The sequence below is a fragment of the Sus scrofa genome, chromosome 6 (assembly GCF_000003025.6).
Source record: "Sus scrofa isolate TJ Tabasco breed Duroc chromosome 6, Sscrofa11.1, whole genome shotgun sequence".
Classification (NCBI taxonomy): Eukaryota; Metazoa; Chordata; class Mammalia; order Artiodactyla; family Suidae; genus Sus; species Sus scrofa.
The window spans coordinates 1,672,979-1,696,068 of NC_010448.4; the positions used below are offsets into that span (position 1 = coordinate 1,672,979).

Genomic DNA, 23,090 nt, shown 5'->3' on the forward strand with positions numbered 1-23,090 from the left:
CGGGGCTCTCGCCTGCCTGGCCGCTTGCCTGCGAGCCATCAGGGGCCGAGGAGCTGCGTGGACGCTGCCAGCGCCAGCCCAGCCCCTGAAGCTGGAGAATTCCAAGCAGAGAGGGTAGCTGCCTCCTGAGCAACACAGACGCTGACGTGGAAGAAATGAAAATAGGCCTGGGAGACAGCCTGTGAGGTCACTCGGGCAGAGCCTGCCCTCGTGAGTCACCTCGGCGTCCTCTGTTCACACTGGGCCGGGCTCCCAGGTTCCGGTGAGGAGAGGGGTGGGGTGGGGGGACGTGCTGGGGTGGGCAGGGGGTGCATGTCCGACTCCAGGGTGCTCGTGGAGCTTTCCTGCTGCAGGGCCCGTGAGAGCCCCAGGTGTTTCAGAGGGACGCTGAGGGGAAGGCCGCGTGGCTCCGCGAGAAGGAACACGTCCGTGCCCATCTCAGGGTTTTGGCAGCAGAGGGAATTTGCAGGGGAAAGCACTGATTTATAATGAGCTGATGCGAGTCACCCAAGCTTCAAATGCTGTTTGATCCTAAGAGGAGCAACGTTTTTCTTTGGTCTTGGCAGTGTCTCTTGCTTTCAGATCGTAAAATATTTAGTAATGGTGAGATTTAAACAGTCAGGGTTGTTAAAACTATCTTTTATTTTCATTTTGTATGTAACCAAGGTATTTTTCCAGCTAAAAGAGAAGAAAAAAGGCTGAGGTCAGGTTTTAGTGGTTTTATCAGTACGAAAAATCAGATGTGGTTGTGTTCTCTTGTCATCAGTGCACGAGGCGTCTGTATCAGCAGCTCCCGCCCCAGGACAGGGAGGAGGCAGGGAAGGGCAGGCCGAGCCCCACACGCCTGTGAACCCCAGGGGATCGGTGTCAGAGCGGCCGGAGCGCAGGCTTCTGCTGGAGTGAGGGCTCACCCGGGCCATGGGAGCGTGGATCGTGCCCACAAGCAGGTCGCACTGGAGGGTCTGACGGGTTTCGCTCTGTCCAGGGGCTCCAGGTGAGGGTCACGCCTGAGCCACAGTTGTGGGTGTGCAGTGCAGGCCTGAGCACCACGCAGCAGGTCCGGCACTGAGCCAGCCACGCTGCTGCCAGGGGAGCAGGGCTCCCTCAGGCCCAGGGGGAAGAGCTGGGGGTCCCAGGGGTGCAGGAGCAGCGCCAGGGGGAGGGGAGGTGTGCTGGCCACAGAGCTGCCCTCACCTGTGTTCTCCGTCCCTGGTCCCCAAGTATGGAAGCCCTGCTGGGTCCCTGGAGAACGGCCTTGCACACTGGTCTCTGCCTTTGGTGGGCCTGGCGAGGGGTGGGCCTCGGTCAGTGGACACCGCTCAGCTGTGTGACGTACCTGCTCCTTTGGGAGTGGGTCACGTCTAGGGAGGGGAGCGACCCTCAAGCTGGGCACACATGGTGGATACCACTGGACACAGTACCTGATGGGCAACTGCCTGGCCTGCTCCACGGCTCACGTGGGTTGTGCTAGGACCTGAGTGCTCTGGTTCTGAGGGTGTGGAGTGCTGGCCTTGCGGGAGGAGCCTCGTTCCTCTCTGACTCTACTGGCAGGTGTGGCACGAGTGACTGAGATGGGCTGAAGAAGTGACCCCAAAGAGGCACCGCCAGGGGTGCGCGGGAAGCAGCAGTCACTCCCTGGGGGGCTCCTGCCCCTTGTGGGTTTGCGGTGCTGTCAGCATGTGACCAAGCAGCAGCAGCGCAGCTGGAGACCCGCGCCCATGGCAGGAGGGTGTGGGTCCTGGTGCACGGCGAGGGGTCTGGCGTGCATGGTACACGGCGCCAGGGTGGGCGGGGCAGGAGGTGAGTGGGCCCCAGGGCCATGCCCGACTCCCTTGGGGCAGGCTCTTGGCCACACTTTGACCCGCCCCGGGGCTGCCCCCTTTTCTGAGGTTTGGGAACAACCTGGAGAAACCGTGTGGCCCATTTTTCCCCCGGGCGCTTCCACACTGGGGCTTCAGACCTAAGCCGACTCATCCGTCCCGGGAACGTTTAGCCGCCTTCACGGCGCTGTCCTTGTCGGCCTCAATGAGAACGGCGCGACCATCTGTCCGGGCTCCGTCCTGCGTGGCTGTCTCCCTCCGGCAGCGCCCATGGCGCCAGGCACCCCGCTTCCCTGGGAGCACTGACCCCGACATCTCAGCACCCCCATCGCTGCCACAGTCCGTGTCCCCGAGGTCGCACTGTCCAAGTGTTTTGACGCAGAGGCAGCTGTGCCTCCCTTAAGGCTGAGATGGTGACGCTTCTCGGCATCTGGGGCAGATGGGCTCAGTCTGGGCCTCCCACTGGTCTCACGACACGGGGACGGCAGGAGAACTGCTGACCCGCTCCTGGAGCTGGCCCAGACCCAGGCCTCATCGGGACTCTGGCTCCTCGCTGAACCGACCGGCAGCAGACCCTGTCTCCAGCACGATTAAGGATGACCCTGCCGCGAGTCCTCGATGCCACGACAGTGGGGGCGTCCGCCAGCTGGATGCTGTTGGTTGACTGTGGGCCGGGCGGCCCATGCGGCTTTGGGAAGAGGCGGTGGCATCTGCGAGGCACCTTGCCGGGGAGCCCGGAGATGGAAGCAGGAAGCTGGGGAGCCCCGCCCCGCCAGGGGGAGCTGTGTCCAGCAGAGCCAGCTCTCGGCTTCTGTCCTCGAGCGTCTGACCGCACGTGGGCGCATGCCCCAAAAGGACGGATCCTCGCGGGTCTTGGAAGGATAATCAAAACTCAGAACCCCTTTCTCTCCCCGAGCGTTTGCCTGCTTCACCAGATCAGAGCACCTCGGCTTGGTGCCCACCGTCTCGACTGGGCTTGGCGTCCACCTTCAGCTTCTGAGTCGGGCCGCGCCAGGATCTCTGTCCAAGCCGGGACTCCTAGACGGGAGCACGTCTCCGGCCAGGCTGGGACCTCAGACGTGTACCTGTGCCACGCTCGGGCCTGGGGTCTGTGGGGCCCGACCCGCCTTCTCCAGGCTGCACGGGGTCTTGGAACGTGGCGCACGTCATGCTCACGCCCCCACGGAGGACTTGGGGCCGGGAATGAGCTGTTAGACGTGGTCACGGCACGTGTGCCGCTCGAGTGGTATCAGCCAGCGGCATCATTTGTGGCTCCAGTGAGCTTTTCCACACGGACACCATCTTTCGTGTCAGCAGCCCTGGCGCAGCGTCCTCTCCAGCTCCCCCAGGTGAGGTGCCCCGTGCGGCGGGAGCGGCCTGCCCACCTCCCGCGGCTGGGCCCAGCGGCCGAGGGAACCGTTTCTCTTCTCTGCCGCTGCGTTTCTCAGCTCGACCTCGGAAGCCGCTGTCAGGGGAGAAGATGACTCTCCCGAGGTTGCTCTGGGATTAATTAAAACTTGCCGGCGCCACGCACCCCTGGGGCATGGTGACAGCATCTCACCCCTCCCCTGCAGCTCAGCCGACCCAGCCCCAGAGGGAGCGCGCGGGCACACCTGTCAGTGAAACCTGCGGCCCTGGTAGGTAGGAAAGGCTGGCCCGGCTGAGCGAAGGCCTTCAGCTGGCCTGCAGGGCGACCCGGTCTTCAATCGTCTGGAAACCAATGAAAAAAATGGGCTTCCAGGGCCCTCAGACGCCGTACATTGAGGAGTGCACCCAGACTTCTCCGGGCGCAGGGAAGTGGCACAGGGCGGGTGTGAGTCTGGTTTTCACAGTTGTCACTGGCAGCTGGACGGAAGAGGGGCCGTTGGCAGCCCCCTGTGAGCCGCCTGCCACGAAAGCAGTCCCGCCTCCAGCGACACCCTGCTCTGGGTGCTGGCTTCGCCGCAGAGCTGCGTGCCTCGTGGGCTTTGCACGTAAATACGTAGCTGCGTTGGCAGGTCCCACGTTTGGTCAGGCGGCTACGGGGTGCACAGAGGTCGCGCCGATCTTGCCGAGGAGCTGGATGTAGAATCGTGCGTCCTAGCCGGGTGCAGACGCCACGTCCCGCTGGGCGCAACTGGTTCCCTCTGGGCTCCAGTGACGAGGCGTTGGAAAAGGGGAACAGAACGGAAGTTCCGCCGTCTGGAAAGAGGCGGCGTCCTCCCGGGAGTGACATCAGACGGGGACCTCCCCGCAGACCCGCCTCCCGCGCCCGGGTCCCCGCGCCCCCCAAGAACCCCCGACGAAACCACACTGGATGGATGATGGAAACAATAAAACGGAGTTTAACTGGAACATGCTCTAATCTTTCGTTTATTTCTGGTTAAAAATATAGCAATCCAGTGCAGTGTAGTAAAGAAGGCTGCTTGAAAGGCAGCAGAGAGACAGCTGAACGGAAGCAAAGCAAGGCAGAGTCCGCGGTGGCGGCCAGGACCGTCCCAGGCCTGCGTGCGGCCCGTGCGCTGCCGCCCAGCCACGCGCCGGGACCCCGGCCACCCCACCGTCGAGGACCTCGTCTTTCGTTTGGTGGGCGGAACCGCGCCAGCAGAGCCCAGACCCCGGGAGCCTGGTTCTGCCGACTGAACCTAGGTACGTTGCATATCTGGGGGGAGAGGGGCGTGTCGTGACTGCTCGGGAGTTTTCAAGCCACTGGGTCTCCACCGCATGCCTGTCCTGGGACCAGGCCAGCTCCGGAGTCTGAATGGATGAGGCCTCTGGAAGGAGTTGGAGGTCGAGGCAGGCACAGGACGAAAGAGTGCAAACCCATGGCTCAGTGACAGAAGGGGACGTCACAGGGGCCACTGCTGCCTCGGGCGTCCGACAGGGTCACGGGAGCCTGGGCGCCGCCTGCATCCTACGTGCGGGAGGCCACGTGCTGGGGCCCAGGCCCTCATCAGCCTGTGCAGGTGAGGGCGCTCCCGGGGCCCCCGGGGGTCTGAGGGGAGGGGGAGACAGTGGGGACAGTGAGGACCTGACTTTAGGACCCCGTGAGGAAAGCTGTGGGGCAGTGAGAGGGCAGGGCTGTGCCCCCGTCCCGGGAGGAGAGACAGCAGGGCTCTGCTCTCCGAGGAACACAGCACAGACAGGGACAGAAGAGGGCCCAGGCCGCGGCCAGCTGGGGAGGGGCGCTCCCGCCTCACCCGGGCCTGGCACCGCGCCTCCGGCGCCGAGGAAAGGCCGCGCCCGCGCCCGGCACAGCGGGACCCCCAGGGCTCTGCCCCGGCTCCGCCTCATCCACGTCCCGGGGGGGACGCTGACCACCTTGAGGACGTGTTGCCGGTAGTTTGCTGGGATCCTTTTCTCCGCGGCAAGCCGGGGGGTCGGCGTGCGGGCCTCCTTCTGCCATGCCACACAGCATAGTGTTACCCAAGCAGAGAGTTCTGGCTAAAATCCGAAAACATTACCCAGAAAAAAAGGCAAACTGTGAGTAATACCCCTTCGTGTGGTTCTGTGGAAAGACTCGGAGTCGTGGTCGGGCCGTCCGGGCCTCGGGCTTCGCTCCGTCATCCTGCTGCGAACGTCCCTCTGTACACCGGCGTGCTGCTCACGCGGCAGTCCCGTCAGATGAAGAAGTTAATGAACAGGATGGCGACGCCGATGTTGAGCAGGATCACCATGGCGACCAGGATAGGCGCTGAGCCCTGCAGCAGAGGCACAGAGCGCGGCTGAGCCGGCGGCCGCGGCGGGGCTGCTCTGCGCCACCCGCTCCTCCTGAGCCCACCGCGGGGCTCCCGGGGGGCGGGGCTCGGGACATGGCCTGAACCCAAAGTCCAACTCTGGCAAGCTGAAGAAGAGGCCCCAGAGCCTCGCCTGGACGCCAGGGGCGCTGAAAACCTCAGTGCCGGCCCCCCACCCGCATTTCTGGCTCAGCCCTGCACAACGGGGCTGAAAGAGGTGGGCCAGCCAGCATGGCCCCCAGTCCTGCCTGAGGTCCCAGACCTGGTGTCGGGAGTGCCTGCCCACCCTCTGGGGCCACGAAGCCCACCCTCCACCGGCTGCCCCTGAACCCTCTGCGGTGCTGGGGCCAGGCCCCCGTGCTGGACAAAGATGAGGGGTGGCTGCTGCAGGAGCTCGAGCCGGCCGCACACGCGCGCCGCTGTCTGCAGCAGCTTTGTTTCAGAGCAAGCGCCACCCTGGCTCAGTGGGCTAAATATAGAACCCTTCCTGTGTCTCCCGCCCTGCCCACCACTCAGCCTCCTGAAATAAGCACATGCACACACAGGCATGCACGCAGACTTCTGGGATGGAGCTGGTACCCAGGTCCCAGCAGGTGCAGGCAGGGCTGCTCCCTGGGCCCCTGGGTTCAGAAAGCGCAGCTGCACAGCAGGAGCCAGCCCACAGCAAGGGAGACCCAGCAAGAAGCCTCTCCCCTAGCAAGTGCTAGGCCCCCGGAGGGCCCGAGGGGGACACCTGCAGGGCAGGGTGGAAGGCATGGGCCTCACCCAGGGGCTATGCATCTGAGAAGGTGTTTTCTGGGCCCTTCCTGCTGCCACTGGGTGGAGGGAGCTGCTGGGCAAGGGTCCCGGGAGGCCCCTCCAGGGTGCAAGAGCCCCTCATTCTTCCCCCAGGAGCACCTGCCCTCCGAGGGGGAGCACAGGCGAGTCTCCCTGGAGACGAGGCCTGCCCACCTGAGCACTAGCCACTGTCCCCATGGGGTCTGGTGAGCACGAGTCAGGCCCACCCCCAGCGCTGACCTGGGGGGTCTGGTGCCCAGAAGCTGCACTGCAGTGTGTCCCCAGACAGAGTGAGGCCCTGGGGTGGAACTCTGGAACTCTGCCCATGTCGCCTTGAAGGGAGCAGGACCCCAGGAGAGGCAGGCAGGGGAGAGTCCTCCTGGGAGGTCTGACCAGGGTTGGGGTCATGCTGCCGGGTGCTTTGGGGAGCTTCCCAACTCGCCCCCTGGGCTTGGGCTGGAAGGACGGCCCCTGGTGTAGCCTGCGCGTGGACCCGTCAGAGCCCTGTCGGCACTGCTTCCTACTGCGGAGGCGCCAGGGCTGGCGGGGGGACGCTCCCGGGACCCCGGCGCCCACTCACCGTGCTGGCCTTGAGCTCGTCCCCGTTCTCCTCGTCGGACTCCAGCGCCGCGGGTGAGGACCTCTGGGGCGGCGAGAAGGTCAAGTCCCAGCGCAGCAGCCGGGGCTCGGCCCCGTCCCCCCGCCGCAGGCTGCCCAGCCGCTGCACCGCGGGCTCCCCGCACAAGGCCGGCCTGGCGTGCTCCTTGTTCTGGAGCTTGGACCGCAGTCTCTGGGCCCCGAAGCCCCGGTCCTCGGCGCGGTGGTCCTCCCCCGGGCCCCGGCCGGCGCCCCCCTTGCTGTAGCGTCGCTTCGGGGGGTGCGCCTCCTGCGCGTATGAGTCCATCCTCAGCAGCGGCTTCATCTCCATCTCATAGTTGCTCAGCTTCTCCTCGTCCAGCTCCAGCAGCTTGGTGCCCCCGGGGCCCGGGTTGCCCACCCTGTGGTGGGAAGTCCAGGAGAACGAGGGGGGGGACTCCGTCCGCCGCTCCCGGGGCTTGGGGTTGCCGGGCTGCTTGGGGCCCGAGCCCCGGGTGCGGAAGTCATCGCCGGGCGGACCGCTGCGGAGGGCGCTGCTGCGGACGCCCCTGGAGCTCCCGGCCTTCTCCTCGCCCCAGCTGTTGCGGGCGCAGTCCCCGCCCCGGCCCTCCAGCAGCATCTGGATGTCCCCGCCTCGCTCCTCGTCCACCGAGACCTGCCGGGAGAAGTGGGCCACCTTGTTCCGCACGGCGGGGGCCGGGGCGGGGTGGCCGTGGGGCTGGCGGGGAAGCTCTGCAGGGGGCTGTCGTCGGGGGTCAGGTCCGAGGGGGTGGTGCCCTTGCGGTACAGCTCGGGGCTCTCCTGCTGCAGGGGTGTCCCGGTGGAGGTCACCTCCATGTCGTCACTGGAGAGCTGATGCTTCGGCCGCTGGTACTCGAGCCCTTCGCGGGGGAGGAGATGGGGGCACAGCGGCTGGTTACGCAGACGCTCGGCCAAGAGCAGCAGGGAACGGGGGCCCTTGCTACCCTTGGCCGGGGAAGTGGGAGGGCACTGTCCCCTAACGCCCCTCCCTAGACCCCCGACCCCCCCCCCCCCGGCACGTGGAGGATGACCAGATTACGATGCAGGGGGTGGACGGCGGCCCCGGTGCAGGCCCCGCTGCAGGACAGACCCCAGGCCCGAGTGTGCCGGCCAGCCTGCACTGGGGTCTCCAGTCCACCCCCCACAGGCCCCTCCTAACGACAAAGGCAGCGCAGGCGGCCAGGTCCCCTGCCCTGGGAGTCTCATGCCCTTGAGGGGGGCTCCCCTCCCCACTCTAGTCTCTAGTCTCTGGCCGGGGGGGGACCATGTCATCCGTGGTACGGGGCCAGCCCTTCCCTTTAGGAGGAGACAGCTACCGTGCTGTTGGCAGCACCCACAGGGGACCCAAGGCCCCCGGCTGGGCAGAGCTGGACAGAGGGATGAGGCAGCCCCCTCTGGACAGTCACCACAGCTGTTCCATAGGACAGGCAGGACCCAGGGTGAGCCCCACGGGGTCCCCAGCGGCAATGAGAGACCCCGAGTGCTGGGCAGAGGGACCAGCCCCTTGGAGGTCCTTGGAGGGTGTGGCTGGGTGAGTCCAGCGCTCGCTCAGCAGCTGGGACCGGGGGCAGGGCTGTTGGCCTCCCTGGCGGGGAGTCTGGCCTCATCCCAGGCCCCCACCTCCATTCCCCTTTGCTGGCTGAGAGTGGGGCGTCCTCGGGGCCCGACTCCTGTGCCCTAGGGACGCTGAGGCTTGCTGGGGGGCGGGGGGCCCAGGCCTTCCCAGGAGGCCATCTGTCCCCTGCCAGCCCAGAGGTCAGCCCCAAGTGGCCCTTGGATGCCACACCCCAGAAGGGGACAGGTGCGCTTCGGCTCAGCTCTGGCCCCCTGACTGCCAGCACTCCCCACAGGAGCGGTTTATCAGCTAAAATTAGACCCTGAGCACGTGAGGCTCCCGGAAGCAGGGGCTGAAAATGCAGGGCAGGGAGCATTGGCAGCTGAATCCGTGTGCCTCTGTCCCTTGTCTTGGGTCCTGGGGTACTCAAGGCTGGCCCAAAGGCCAGGACCCCTGCCAGCAAGGCCGAGAGCCATGGCTCCAGCACCTGGAGAGGCTTCCACTCGCTCTGTGGAGTCTGGGTCTGGGGGGGTGGGCCAGACGCGAGGAGGGCTCAGTAGCCCTTGCTGCAGCCCACCGCCGCCCTCAGGCCTGCCCCTCAAGGAGGGACGGGGTCTTGAATCTGGGCAGCGTTCCTGAGCTGCTAGCTCATTCCTGTCCCCCGCCTGCCTCCCTCCGGGTACCAGACCTGCGTGTGCTAACGGCAAATCCAGATTTGGTGGGACCCTAACTCAGCACCTGGGCGCTCCAGCCCCACGGGCCGTGGTTCCTGGGTGGTAGGCAGCCCCCTCATTGGACAAAAGCAGTTACAGAAAGTTCCAGCATAACCCTGGGCCAAGAAGTACACACGGACTCCTGGACATTCACCAGGGAGCAGGAGGGTGACACACAGACTCGGGCGGGGGGCACGCGGGCGGGCACCGTGGGAGGTGCCCTGCCGTGTGGACTCACCGTTTTCCCGGTGCTGGAAGGAAGGGGAGAACTCTCTGGCAGTGATCCTGGCGATGCGTGCTTCCTCCTGGGCCTTCTGAGCCGCCGTGAGGGCTGCCTCAGCCTTGGCCCGGGAATGGGAGGTCCTGGGAGGGAGAGACAGGGAGGGAGGCTGAAGACGGGGGCCGGGGCGGGTGCTGGAGCCCTGGGACCCCCAGGCCTGGGGACCTGGCAGCTGCTCTGGCCACAGGTCCTGGCGCAGCGGGTCCTGCCGTGAGGAGGGTCCCGTCCAAGACCCGCCGCTGCCTGGCCGCTGAGCCTCCAGGATGGGCAGAGGTGGGCAGTCCACGTGGACCTGACTGGAGATGACAGTCGTGGGGGCAGCAGGCCACCCCCCAAGCAGCAGGGCGAGCAGTGGCTCCCGAGCAGGAAGGGGGGCTTGGCGGCGGCGGAGCCGGCCCTCGGGAGCAGCTGCGAGGCGAAGCCACCTTCCCAGCACCGGGGAGCCCTGGGGACTTAGGTTCTGCCCCAGCCTAGCCGCCCCACCAGGCCACTCCTCCCCAGGCCCTGTCCCACTGCCCAGCACGGTCCTAGCCGCAGGGCGTGGAGGAGGCAGGCGCCAGAGACGGCCCGCCGGCTTCCTGAGCACCTACGGGGGCGAGGGGCCCCCAAATCCGAACCCACGTTGCCACCTTCCCGCCCATGTCCAGCAACTCCCATCCCCGCCCGAGGCCCCCTCCCCCAGCTGCGTCGGGCACCTGAAGCGAGACAGCGCGGGTTCTGGGTCCTCTGCCATCCTCCCTCCTGGAGCCCTCCCTCCAGGAAAGCCAGGCACAACCACCACCCTCCGGAGAGGAGGGCATCCTGCCCCATGCCCGTGCCCCTCCCACGCCACGGCTCCACTGGAGACCCTCTCGCCCCATGGGTGACCGGGCGCCCCCCCCTTTAACCTCCCTGGAACGTGTGTGTTCTCAGTCTGAAGAGCGTCTCCCAGGATCTGGTTCTTGCTACGACCAGGACCTGTGCTGATCCGGGAGTGTTTACAAGGAGACGCACCGGTAACGCACACACCATACGGACGTCCCCCCGTGAACGCGGGGCCAGGAAGGGGAGCCGCTCGTGGCCTCCAGGCCTCCTCTACCCGCAGCAGCGCCTGTGAGCAGGCCCCGGTGGCAGGAGAAACCTGTGTTCAGGGCATTGCTGCCAGAGCTGCGTCCCTCACGGGAACCCCTGGCGTTCCCGCGGTGGCGCGGGGCTCATGGACCTGACTAGCATCCACGAGCTGCGGGTTCGGCCCCTGGCCTTGCTCAGTGGGGTAAGGACCAGCGTTGCCCTGAGCCGTGCTGCAGGCCACAGACACAGCGGGGATCCTGCGTGGCTGCGGCTGTGGCGCAGGCTGGCAGCTGCAGCTCCAGTTGGACCCCTGGCCTGGGAACTGCCAGATGCTGCAGGTGCAGCCCTAAAACTACAACACCAGCAAAAAAATAGTACTAACCCTATGATCCAGCAAACCCACTCCTGCGTATATATCCAGACAAAACTACAACTCACAAAGATACATGCGCCTGTGTTCCCTGCAGCACGCTTCACAGTAACCATGGAAACAGTGTACACGTCCACCAACAGGAACGGATTCGGAAGACGGGTACACACGCGCCATGGAACACATGCGATTTCTTTCTCATGAAAGAGAATGAAAAGATGCCGCTGCAGCACCCTGGACGGGCCCAGAGGTCCCTGTACTGAGCGAAGTCAGTCCGAAAGAGACAGGTACCACATGCTGTGACCTCCAGGTGGAATCTAACATTCGGCACAAATGAACCTGCTCGCAAGACACAAACAGATGCCAGACGTGGTTGCCGAGGGGAGGGAGTGGGTGGACGGGGGTTGGGGTAGGAGATGGAGCTGACGTCCAGGATGACAAGCGATGAGGTCCTGCCGTACAGCACAGGGAACCCTATCCAGTCTCTTGTGACAGAACATGACGGAAAATAACACGGAAAGGGAACGTGTGTGTGTGTGTAACGCACATTCACGACTAGTCACCATGCTGCACGGCAGAAACTGACACAACGTTGTAAATCAACTATAATAAAAAATGTTTTTATTTTGCATCTTATTTGTTTTTGTCTTCTGAGGGCTGCATCTGCAGCATATGGAGGGTGCCCGGCCAGGGGTCGAATCGGAGCCGTGGCCGCCGCCCGACGCCACAGCCACAGCAACGCTGGATCCTTAGCCCACCAAGCGAGGCCAGGGATCGAACCTGGAACCTCATGGTTCCTCGTCGGATTCGTTAACCACTGAGCCACGACGGGAACTTCTAGAAAATGTCTTTAAAAGAAGGAAATGGGGAAGGACTCAGTGTGGCTGCAGCCACGTCCCTCAGCGTGAGCGGAGAAGCGCCCCTTCTAGGAGACTCCCTGGGAGCCGCGGCTGTAATCACGGCAGAGGAGAGGCAGGGACCCCGTGGGCCAAGCCAGTCACACAGCGCGGCTCCTGCCTGCCTTCCAGCAGCTGCCGTCAGGGCTGCAGTCCCCGGGCTCCCCAGGGGCTTCCCCCACCTGAGGGCACAGCCGGGAGCCTGCGGGAGATGGGCTTCCCTGTCCAGGCCCCGGTGGGAGGCCAGCCGCGTCCTGTCAGACACGAGGGAGCGAGTCAGACCCGGGCCGGCCAGTGGGAGGCCATCGCTGGCGACGGGGAGGACGGAGGGTGGGTCATCCGGCTGCGTGGGGTCCGGTGGGTAAGTCCGCCCCGCACCTCTCCCCACCCCGTGCCCGTTCGGCAGGGCTGGGAGGGACCCTGGCGAGCAACCCCAGCAGGGCGTGCTCGGCACAGACAGCCGGCACGGGGACGCAGGGCAACCCTGAGGCGCGTCCCTGGTGCTCTGCACGCTTCTCCCCCGGCCAGGTCCGCCGCTGTCGTCGGACACGCGGGCCGGCCACAGCCAGCAGCCCAGAGGCGCTCTGCCGACGGCACGGGCCCAGCTCCCCAGCGCCAGCTCGTGGGCCTGAGCTGCGTGGCGAGGCTGCCCCCGCAGCCCGTGGGCTGGTTCTGGTGCTGACAGTTTACTGAACTCGAGCTCGGAGCGGCCGCCCCGCCCCTCCAAAGCCTGCAATTCAGTGGTTTTAGTCGCTGCACGGAGCTGTACGGCCGTCACCGCAATCGGTTTCAGGGCTTCCTGTGACCCCAAAAGACCCCTTTCCCTGTATGAGCCCCCCCTTTCCCACAACAAAGCCCCCTGCCCGAGCCCCGGACAATCAACAGAGTTGCCTCTTGTGGACGTTTTGTGCACAACCGAGTTGGCTGCGGGGAGAAGCACATCCCTGGGCCACCACTCGGAAGGTCCTGGCTCTGCGGTGTCCAGCACGTCACGGGCTGTGCGCTCACCACATCCGTCCAGTTCCGGGGCCTTTCCACCCTCCCCACCAGAGCCCCGTCCCCAGGACAGTCACTCCCACTGCGCGCCCAGCCCCGGGGGTCTGACTCACACCTCAGCACCAACGAGGCCCTCCCAGCGCCGCGGCCTGTCCGGCGCTTGTCCCCCGCGTGACAACCGAGGCCCTTCCCCAAGCCGAGCGGCAGGGCCGGTCCCGGGCTGCCCCTGGGTTCCGAGCCGAGTGCCCCACACACCCGGCCCCACCTACTGTGCTGCCCCTGTTCCTGGGGACCCGGAGTTGTCAGCGGGCAAATGAGCACCATGGGTCACCAGAAGGAGTGTCCCCAAAGCGGGTGACGTCCACGCTGAGGCCCTTCCAGGCCCTTGGATGCCCGGCCCAGGCCTCGGGCTCCAGTGCGCCCGTCACTGACAACGAAACCCCGAGAAGTCAACACGGGTCAGGGCTCTGTGCCAAGTGGTGGACGCAGGAGCCTGTGCGAACGGAAGGTCTGGGGAGGCCGAGCCTGAGGACACGGCTCCCAGTCCCCACGGGCACCTGTCTTCGCAGTGGCTGTGTCTCTAAGGGGCCGCATGTCAATTCAGCTCACGAGGGATGGGGCGGGGGAGCGGGCGCCAGGATGGGGGCTCCCCCGGGCCACGGCCAGCAGGGGACAGCTAGTGCCGGTCAGGGGCAAACCCTTGGCTCAGGAGGGATGGCCTGGCCAGGTTCTGGGCCTGGAGCAAGTGTCCCGGCTTCCAGGTTTCCTGGGGGGCTTCCCATAAAGACCCTCAAGGCAGGACGTGGGGCCACAGCGAGTTCAGGGCCGAACGGCAGAGGCTGGAATGACCCAGAGACCAGCACTTCAGTCTGGGGGCGCCCAGGGCGGGTCCGGGGATATGGGTGGCTCAGGCTGACACCCCTGCCGCCCCCCGGGGGAGCGTGACACCCTGACGTCTGCAGTGCAGGTCCCCCTCACTCCTGACGCTTACTGTTCTGAGCTCAGCAGTCACGGAGCCCAGACGGGGCTCTGGGCAAAGAGGTGGGACCGGTCCCCATGGGGATGCGGCGGCAGGAACCCAGGGGCAGAGGGGCCGGGCAGCAGGGCGACGGGACAGGCTGGCGGGACCGTCAGGGGTGCTGCAGCAACCGAGGCTCAGATGGCCTCTCGTCTAGAGCAGTGATCTAACCACTTACCGCGGAAGCACCCCCTAGAACTCCGCTTAAATCCCCCAGGGGGCAGGCTAACCAGCGTCATTTCAACACACTTGTGCAGACACATCCCAATGGCACGCGTGTAACACGATGGACAGGCGGCTTAGGCCCCAGCGCCTCCCTGCCCCCGCCCCCCGAGGGACTTGTCCACAGGCTGATGGAGGCCCAGCTTTCTCAGCACACACCTCCCCCTTTGTCCTGAACCCACAGAAATAAAACCAAAAGCACCCCCGCCCATCCTGCCGACCTCTCCAGGGGAGGTCGAGCTGCTCCCAGGGGCCTGCTGGATGCAGTGTCTTCAGGGCAGCGCCTGAGCCCTGGGGATGCTGAGAGTTGGGTCCCCACCCTCCGTTGGTGGTGTGGACACCTGACCTTGACTTGAGCTCAAAGCCAACAAGTGCGGCCAAGCCTCCGCCCCCAGATCCAGCAACTTCTGCGACCACCCCTAGACGGCAGGTTCCCCGAGAGGAGGGGCTGCTGTTCCTGCTCGGACCCTTGCCCCCCAACATCCACACGGCAGAGGGATCCAGCGGAGACACCCCTGGAGGGGCCATGATCTAGTTCCCCAGCTTCGCTTAGTCAAAACACACGGACGTTAATTCACCAACATCATACGTATATTTACACATATACATTCACACGTATATAAAAAGAACACACTGCAGCTACCCTAAGATAAAATTAGATCAAGGCGACTGCATTTAATAGACACGAAACCTCCCAAGGCATCGTGACGTTCCGCCAAGGGAGGCTCGGCTCGCAGGGCTCGGCCGGCAGCCAGGTAACGCGCCTGGGGGCCCCGCCCCTCTGGGGACACAAGGAGGGCGCCACTGGCAGGTGAGCTCTGGGCCCCCAGGTCCTGGCAGCTCCGCCTGGGTGCCCGGCAGCATGTTCACCCCCACCTCACACAGCATGTCAGTCGGACGTGCACACCCAGCTCCCAGACCAGCTCAGCCACCCAGTGTTTCCCGCCGACTGGGGGACAAGGCGGGCAGGGCCTCCCCTGACCCAGGACGCCACCTCTCACATCGCAGGGCACAGCCACACGGCCACAGGGCTGCCGGAGACAGGGCCACAGACGCCTGAGACGGGTGGACAGATGGATGGATGGGCGGGGCAGATGCCAACCTGCCTGTGTTCCCCCAATTCCACTGAGTGTCCCCCCAACTCTGTCCCTCTGGGAACCTGGGAATGTGACTTTACTGGGAACAGGAGTGAGAAAACCCCGATGGCACGGCCCCTCCCAGTGTCTGACTCCGATCTGGGGCAGGGCCTGGGAACCTGTACTCCTAGCACCCCTGGGTGAAGCTGTGGGGTGTCTGGGGGCCCCACTCTGAGAAAGGGTGCAGGAAAGTGGGGGCCTCAGCCTGTCCCCTCGCTGCGGCTGCTGCTGCTGCTCTGAGCCAGCCATCACGCCCTCTGCACTTGGGGACAACACAGGGAGCCCAGCCCACTCGAGCATGCCTGCCCCAGGCGCCCCCCACTCTCCCTATCTGCCCAGAAGGTGGGCATGTGGCCCTGACTTGCAGCTGCCAGTCTCGCCCACGCTCCCCCATACAGCCCAGACCCTGTCCTCGCCCCTGGGCCCTGTTCCTTGTTTCTCCCCGACCGAGCCGACTCCTCCAGACAGATCTGTGCTGTCCCATCCTGGGTCCCCACGGGACGCAACCACTGGGCACCAGCTGTCACCAGTGCTGGTGCCCCAAGGGCTAAAACAAGCCTGGGTTCTCCAAGGAGGGGCCCACTCACTTGGCTCAATTCAGTACCTGCTGAGCACCCGGGATGCTCAGGGAAGAAGCCTGTGCCCCACCCATGCCCAGGGCTGTGACTTGGCTCCACATCCCCTCTTGTCCCCACAGCCCTGGACAAGCCCCTGCTCTCGAGCTTACACCGTCTTCCCAGCAGGTCACGCCGCAGATGGCATCTGGACCTCAAAAACAGGGAGGACGTCACGACGGCCTGAGATCTGTCCGCGTGGCTCTAGAACCTTGTCTTCACATGGCCACCTTTGCGGGACAGCAGCCCGTCCCCTGGCCTCTGCCTGGGACTCAGGCCACCACCATCCGGGCGGCTGCACCCCAGGCTCCTCACTCACCGCCATCCGCAAAGACCGTTTTCCCAAGTAGGGCTGCATTCAGTGTCCAGTTAGACGTGTGTCTTGGGGCCACTGTTCAGCCCACTTGGGGGAGGTGCCATGCTGTCCACGATGCAGGGGCAGCACCCCCCCACCCCCCAGCCCCTGGTGCAGCCCTGGCCCTGCGCCCCCCTGCCCTGGCTGCAGAATCCTTCCCTTCTGCTGTTGTTTGCGAGGCTACATCCTGCTCGCAGGAAGGCGCTGCCAGACCTGTTTCTGTCCCCGTCCCCCACGGGGCCTGGGAAGGACGGATGTTCTTCAGGGCGGAATCAAGAGCTGCGGTTCCCTGGAACAAAGGCTGATGGATCGGACCCTGACTTGCGGGTCAGGGGTTGCAAGGGGTGGGCATTGTACGGGCTCCTCTCACGGCCGGGCTGGTGCATTAACCCTTGGCCTTCACGTCGCTAGATGCTCGCTAAGGGCTGTTTTCCAGCAGCGGATGGCACCTCCCAATAAACAGTCCATAAAGGGAAACTCGACCCCCGTCACGGTCACGGCGGCTCCCCCAGGATGGTGGGGCCACAGGCGAGCCGCTCAGCCCTGCCCGAGCCCCGCCCATAGGCCCTGCGTGCCTCGGGGAAGCCCTGCCTCGCAGGCCAGACGAACGGGGCCTGAGGGGTGGAGCGACCTGCCAGGGGCCAGGGGGGCGGTGGCAGAGCCCAGGGTGTGCAGGGCAGGTCGGGGAGGCACAGGTTCCTGGCATCGTTGAACAGAGGCAGCACCAGGGCCTCAGTCACCCTGTCCGCCTGCGCTGCCGGTCCAGGACCTCACCCCCACCCCCGTGTCACCTCTCCTGTCCACACCTTCCAGCCACGGAGGAAAGCGGAGACGGGGCAGGAAACAGGCAGCTGTGCTATATCATCGGCAGGAGAGGCACCAACCAGAGCCATTGACCGCTGGGGACGCTGACCACGCAGGATGGAAGTGGAGCTGGGGCGCGCACCTGCAGGGGTCAAATCCCACACCGCCCGCTTCACAGAGCCAGCTCGCCCCCGTGTGCTCCGACCTGCCGCCCGGCCTCACACACCCACCGCCCGGGGCCTGATGGTCCCCTCTGGACTCGGGGTTCCCCAGCCCAGCAGCCAAAGGCTCCACCCACAGCAGGCATCAGTGCTGTCCCTGCTGGCAAATGGGGGCACAGCCCTTCTGCACAGCCCGGGGCTGCTGCATCTCGGGAATCTGACAGCAAGGACGAGAGGGACATTCAGGGGCCCCGGAGACTTCCGTCATCAACCCTCCCCGTCTTTCCAGGGCGTGGGCCACAGCCCGGGATGCCCTCTGCGTCTGGCCTCTGGGCCAGCCCATCAGCATCGGCTGACAAGCTGCGAGCTGGGTGCTTCCCGGGCAGGTTGCTGCTCACGCCTGAGGTCTGACGCTCATAAATAAGCTGGGGCTGGACCCATCCAGAGGGTCCACCCGGGCCTGACCCCGACACCAACCGGGGGTGGGGGGACGCACCTGCCGAGGAGGTCAAGGGCTCCCCTGGGCCACCCATAGAACGTCCCTGGACCTGCAGCCTCAGCACCCCATGGGGGGAGGTGGCATGGAGTCTCAGGCCCACCCTGGCCTGCTGAGTTGGGAGGGCAGAGTCTGCACCAGCCCTCTGGGGACCTAACGCACATGGACCTGTGTATGGTGGTGCTGCACCTCAGCCTGATGAGGCTACGGCCGGGGACACGGGAGGGGCCGGAGTGTGAGGAGGGAGGTCCAGCCTGGGGGGCGACTCCGGCACGCAGGGCTGGCACCTACAGCTGGGGGTCGGGGGGAGCCATCAGGTGAGTTCAATTCTGCGGCAGACTGAGTCCCGCTGGCTTAAAACGCAATCCTCCCCGGCAGCCCCTCCTTCCCCAGGAAGCGGCCATGGTGACCCAAGGCCAGAGCCTGTCCCAAGGGCCCACCCGGTCCCGGCGTTCCTCCCAGGGGCTCTGTCCAGCCGGGACTGCCAAACCCCTTAGCTGTCAGAATATTCCTGCGTGGCTCTGGGGCCCCAATGAGGGCTGGTGCCAGGCCCCGGGCTCTGCACCCACAGCCCAACTGTGTGAAGCGAGTCAAGCCGTTGCTGCAGGTATGTGACGGGGTTTCCAACCAGAGCCAGGGAATGGGGGTGTATGGAGGGCCTCAGTCACCCTGCAAAGGGTATTTCAACTGGTCGGACACAGTCTGAACTCAAAGACTGGAGCAGCCCAGGAGGCTGGAGAACATTCTGGAACAAACCACGACGGCTGGCCTCTGTGCCTATCACATCTTCCCCGCCTCCCATTTTCTCTCCCATTAAAAAAATCTTCAAAGAAAGAGAAGAAAAAGTCAAAGGAATGAAGGAAACGGCCCGGCCAAGGGGAGGCGAGGCTGACTCACAAAGCACAGAAACAGATGGCGGCCAGGACGCCGTCGCCAGGGGACATCCGGCCACCGAGGGACCTCTGGCCGCCAGTGCGCCACAGCCCAGCCGGGATGAGCAAGGGCCCTGGCTGCCTGGGGCCTGGGGGAGGGTCTCTCAGGAGGCGCCTCTGCCCAACACGGAGACCCTGCCCGGGCAGCCGTGCGGTCTGGGAGGGTCCCGGGGCTGCAGCAACAAATCACCCCAAACGGGGGGCTTAAAACAGAAAGCTACCCTCTTCCAGCTCTGGAGCCCCCACCCCGAGGGCCCTGGGAAGGTCCCATCCCAGCCTGTCGCCCCTTGGGGTGGCCGGCCGCGCTGCGTCCCCACGGGGGCGGCGTCGCTCTGATCTCTGCCTCAGTCTCCCGCGGCCTCTCCCTGTGTCTCGGTGTCTTTCTGTCTCTTGCAAGGACAGTCTCACTGGATTTAGGTTAGGGCAGCCTCATGTTGAGCTCCTACCTTAACTCCATCTGCCAAGAACCTTATTCCATGTAAGGGCACGGTTTGAAGTTCCGGCCGGACAGCTCTCTGGGGTCCAGCATTTAACCTCCTGCAGGTATTCACGCCTCATCTCTCTGGGATCTTCGATCCCAAGCCAGATGTCGCCCCAGGCAGCAGTCCTGCCCGCCCTGTCCCCCCCACTCTGACGAGCTTTCTGGGCTTCCTAGGCGGGACGGCATCACCCAGGAAGCAGAGACGGGACTGAGGGTTGGCACCCAGGCCCCGCCCGCCAGCCGCTCCAGCCAGGACAGGTTATGCCTCTCTGAGCCTTATTTTCCTCAATGCCAGAAGGTCGAGGAATACGGATCCCTGTAGGAACCCCGTGCGCATTGCTGAGATAGGGCTAGACAGGACCCAGCCCAGTTTTCCTTGGTCGTGGATATTGAATAGATGAGGTTCCTTAAAAAAGCGGCTTTACCAAGGTCTGATGGACACCCTACAACATTCTCCTACTTAAGGCTGCAATGCAATGGTTTCTAGTGCATTTAGACTCATGTAAACGTCACCACAACCTAATCTTGTAACATTTTCATCCCCCTTAGAAGAAACCTCGTACCCGTTAGCAGCCACTCCTCTCCCCTGCTCCGGGCGGTGGCCGGTCTGCTTTCAGTTTTTGCTGTTTTGTTGGAGTGTTTCTCTCGGGGAGGAATGCAGGGCGGCAGGGCAGAGGCCAGAGCAGCTGCGCTGGAAGGGGCAGCTGGCAGAGGACGGGCAGGGGGTGCGTGGAAAGGTGGGGCAGGTGACACGGTAGCAGGGCCACGCTGTAGCCTCCTCCCTGCTCTCCCACAGGGCCGGTGCCCGAGCCACCTCCAAAATCCCTTTGTTCTGCAGTTCCTTTCTGAGTTAAAAGAACCCCTTTGCTGTGAAGTGAAAATACACAACATTCTAGAAAACCTGCCTCCTGGAACACAACAGAGAACAACAGAGGGGCAGGTAGGAAACTCAACCTCGACACAGAAGCATCCTCCCAAGCAGAGCCACCTGCCACCTGCCGGGACAGCAGGTCTGCTGGGCTCACACCGCCACCCGCTCCGCGTGCACTGACCAGGTGCGACCGCCTGCCGGACAACGGCGGACCCCAGGGGCTCAAAGCACAGGGGCGGGTCCCGCCCTGATGGAACAGTCTGATGGGAAGGCTGGTCTGGACACGACCGGAGCACTGCCCACGCTCTGGGGTGGACTCAGCTTCCTCGAGGCCTGAAAGGCGAGGAGCTGGCCAGGCGAAGCGTCCCAGGATGAAGAGGCAGCCAATGCAAAGGCCCAGGGGCAGGGGAGCGAGCAACCTGCTAGGGAACCTGGACGAGGCCCGGGGCACAGTGAGGCGGTGGAAATAATCCTGAGTATGTGGGTTCCAAACCCTCCACCTTCCTCTGTCTGCTAATGTGGCTGGATCTTTTCTGTTTAAAAAATATACAAAAGAGAAAATACTTACATACATAAGAAAAGTGGGTTCTTTTAAAAAAGTTTCAATCAGCTCGGGCAAGAATGAATGTAAACTCCCTCTTCCCAGCCTGGCCCGTCTCCTCCACGCCCCGCAATAACGCCTCCTAATTCTGGCTGCTGTCCTTCCAGCTCTTTCTACACTCATGGATTCCTCGATTTTCCAAAGTTCGCTTCATGCCACGTTGCTTTTACAGAAGACCCCCGTTCATCCTGTTTTCCGTAACGGAAAGAGGATTTTCATTTTTTGAGAAAAGGAGAAAATAAGCAGCATTCACTGTTTTTGCAGAGAGAGGGGCCCCGCCACGCTCCTTGCCAGGGAACCACATTCAGCCTCTCAGCATCGAGCCGCCAGAGCTTTGAACCGTGTCAGTATCTGGGCTTTATCTGGACTTTTTTTGTGCATCTGACAGCAAGATGTGTCCTCGGGTAATTGCTTCTTCACTTTCCACCCTTCTGGCTCAGGGAAGGCTTCATGAGACCGCTCTGCTTTCGGCGGAGCCAGGGAATCTGTACGTACGAGCGCGCTTGTCTTATTTTTGAGGCGCCAACGGGTCGTACCCAACATACGTTTTCCCATGATTTGTTTTTGCCTTTAACGCATCACCAACATCTCCGCTTAGGAGTTCTCGGCAGTGTTTCATACGGTCTGCCGTGCCTGCGGGACCCTGCACGGCGTGAGTGTCGCCAGCCGGCACACGCGCCCAGCCCTGGACACAGATGTCAGCTCGCCCCACGCGGTTCTGCCTCTTGCCTTTGCTGCTGTTGTTTTATCCTAATCCCGCATCTTAGAGATTGTTCCACACCAGCAAACACAGGGCTTGCTTGTTCTTTTTAATGGGTTTCGTGTCCAAATACCCTGCGGCTGCTTTGCCGATGAACATGCAGGCTCTTCTCCATTTTCTGCTTTTACAAATCACGGTCGGGTGACACCCTCGTGCCTTTGGTGTTTCACACACAAATCCGGCCTCCATGCATGTTTTCGGAAGCGCGGCTGTCTCTGTCCCCACATTTCCAATTCAGTGGCAATTCAAGTTTTTTCCTTCCAGGTGAAACAGTATTAGACCCTTGCAGTTTTAACTTGCCCTTGACTGTTAAGAGGTTGCGGGTTTTTTTCCTTGTTGATTTGCAGGAACGTTCACAAAGAAACTCTGAGGCTGCCCCCCGCCCCACTTCCCAGGTGAGAACATGGAGGCCTCTGCAGGTGGAGCCCTGCTGGGGGAGGAGCGGGCACGTTTTCCAGTTCCAGCCAGAAGCCCAGCCGCAGTCTGAGCCGGGCAAGCCCACAGACCAGGCCCTGTTAGGCTCTGGCCTTGTTCATGGGGATGGGGGCACATCCCGGTTGCTGTGGCAACCCGCAGGTGCCCGTCCATGAAACACCAGCCTCCTAACGGGTTGATTTCCCACCTTCATGTGTCCCTCGTTCTCGCACCCCCCACCCGCTGCAGGCTATGTTTAGACCAAGCGCCCCCTCTTCTCCTCCCTCACCCCACACCCGAGCCCCCGCACACCAGGAATAGCAGGCGAGCTGCCGCCCTGTGAGTAGCCTACCTACCCACTGAGCGAGTGGGAAGGCAGCGGTGCCGGCACTGTGTCTGCCTGGGGCTGTCTGTGCACCCAGACGCCGTGGGGGCCGGGCCGGGGGGCCGGGGGGGGGCTGTCTCTCTCCAGCATAAAAGGCCCCCACCGGTGGAATCTATGTTTACTTAGAAGCTTGTCCCTGTCCTCTTTCTTTTAGGGCTGGAGGTTTCTAGACTATCGGTCAAATCAGAGCTATAGCTGCCGGCCTACACCCCGGCCACAGCAATGCAGGATATGAGTCGCGTCTGTGACCTACCCCGCAGCTCACAGCAACGCCGGATGCTTAACCCACTGAGCGGGGCCAGGATCGAACCTGCGTCCTCGTGGATGCGAGTCAGATTCGTTAACCACTGAGCCATGATAGGACCTCCTCCCTGTCCTCTTTGGTTTGGCTACTTCATGCCCTGCCCGAGACCTGCACTTTGAAATAACTCAGCTGCATTCAGTTTACAAGGCAGCAGTCCGTCCAGGACCTCTGCACCGGGCCCAGGACGGCCAGCCTCCACGGCCGCCCGGAACATCGACGCGGCCTCCCCTGCGGCCACCACACTCCTGTGACCTGGCCACTCACGGCGGCCCCGTGCACCTGGCCCAACACTCCAGGGCCCAGGGGCAGGGGCAGGGGCGGGACGTGGGCTCCCTCGCCACCAAGACCGGACACGTGGCAGGACCGCGGAGGGAGGCGGGGCCAGGAGAGGGCAGGGGGGCAGCTGCGAACCTGCCCCTCGCGAGCCAAGGCCAAGACCCCGCTCCTCGTGCCACTGGGCCTCACTCACTCAGCACATCCGAAGGATCAGGAATCTCAAGGTGGTGACACAGGGCATTGTGGCCCTTTTGCGGCGAGGGCCCAGGTGACAACTCCACCTGCCCCAACCCCACTGCCCCTCTGGCGGTGGCGACGCTGCCCGACTCCGGGAGGTGCGGGACCCCACTGGCCCCTTCCTCTCAGACCAAGGTCACTGCACCTGGGACATCCTTCCTGCACCCTCCCCACACACACACACCCTGTCCCCTCAGCAGTGCTCAGGGTCCCAGATACTCCTCTAAGTCCA

The 23,090-nt window shown here is 64.0% G+C and overlaps 1 protein-coding gene across 1 annotated transcript in view; it reads right to left on the bottom strand.

Annotated features, from left to right (window-relative positions):
- The window catches only part of JPH3 (junctophilin 3), an 89,879-nt gene continuing 70,942 nt past the window's right edge, over positions 4,154–23,090 (bottom strand). Inside the window, 4 exon segments of the mRNA XM_013998131.2 lie at positions 4,154–5,500; positions 6,894–7,612; positions 7,615–7,791; positions 9,438–9,562. Coding sequence (XP_013853585.2) covers positions 5,420–5,500; positions 6,894–7,612; positions 7,615–7,791; positions 9,438–9,562 — 1,102 coding nt within the window. The 3' untranslated portion in view covers positions 4,154–5,419.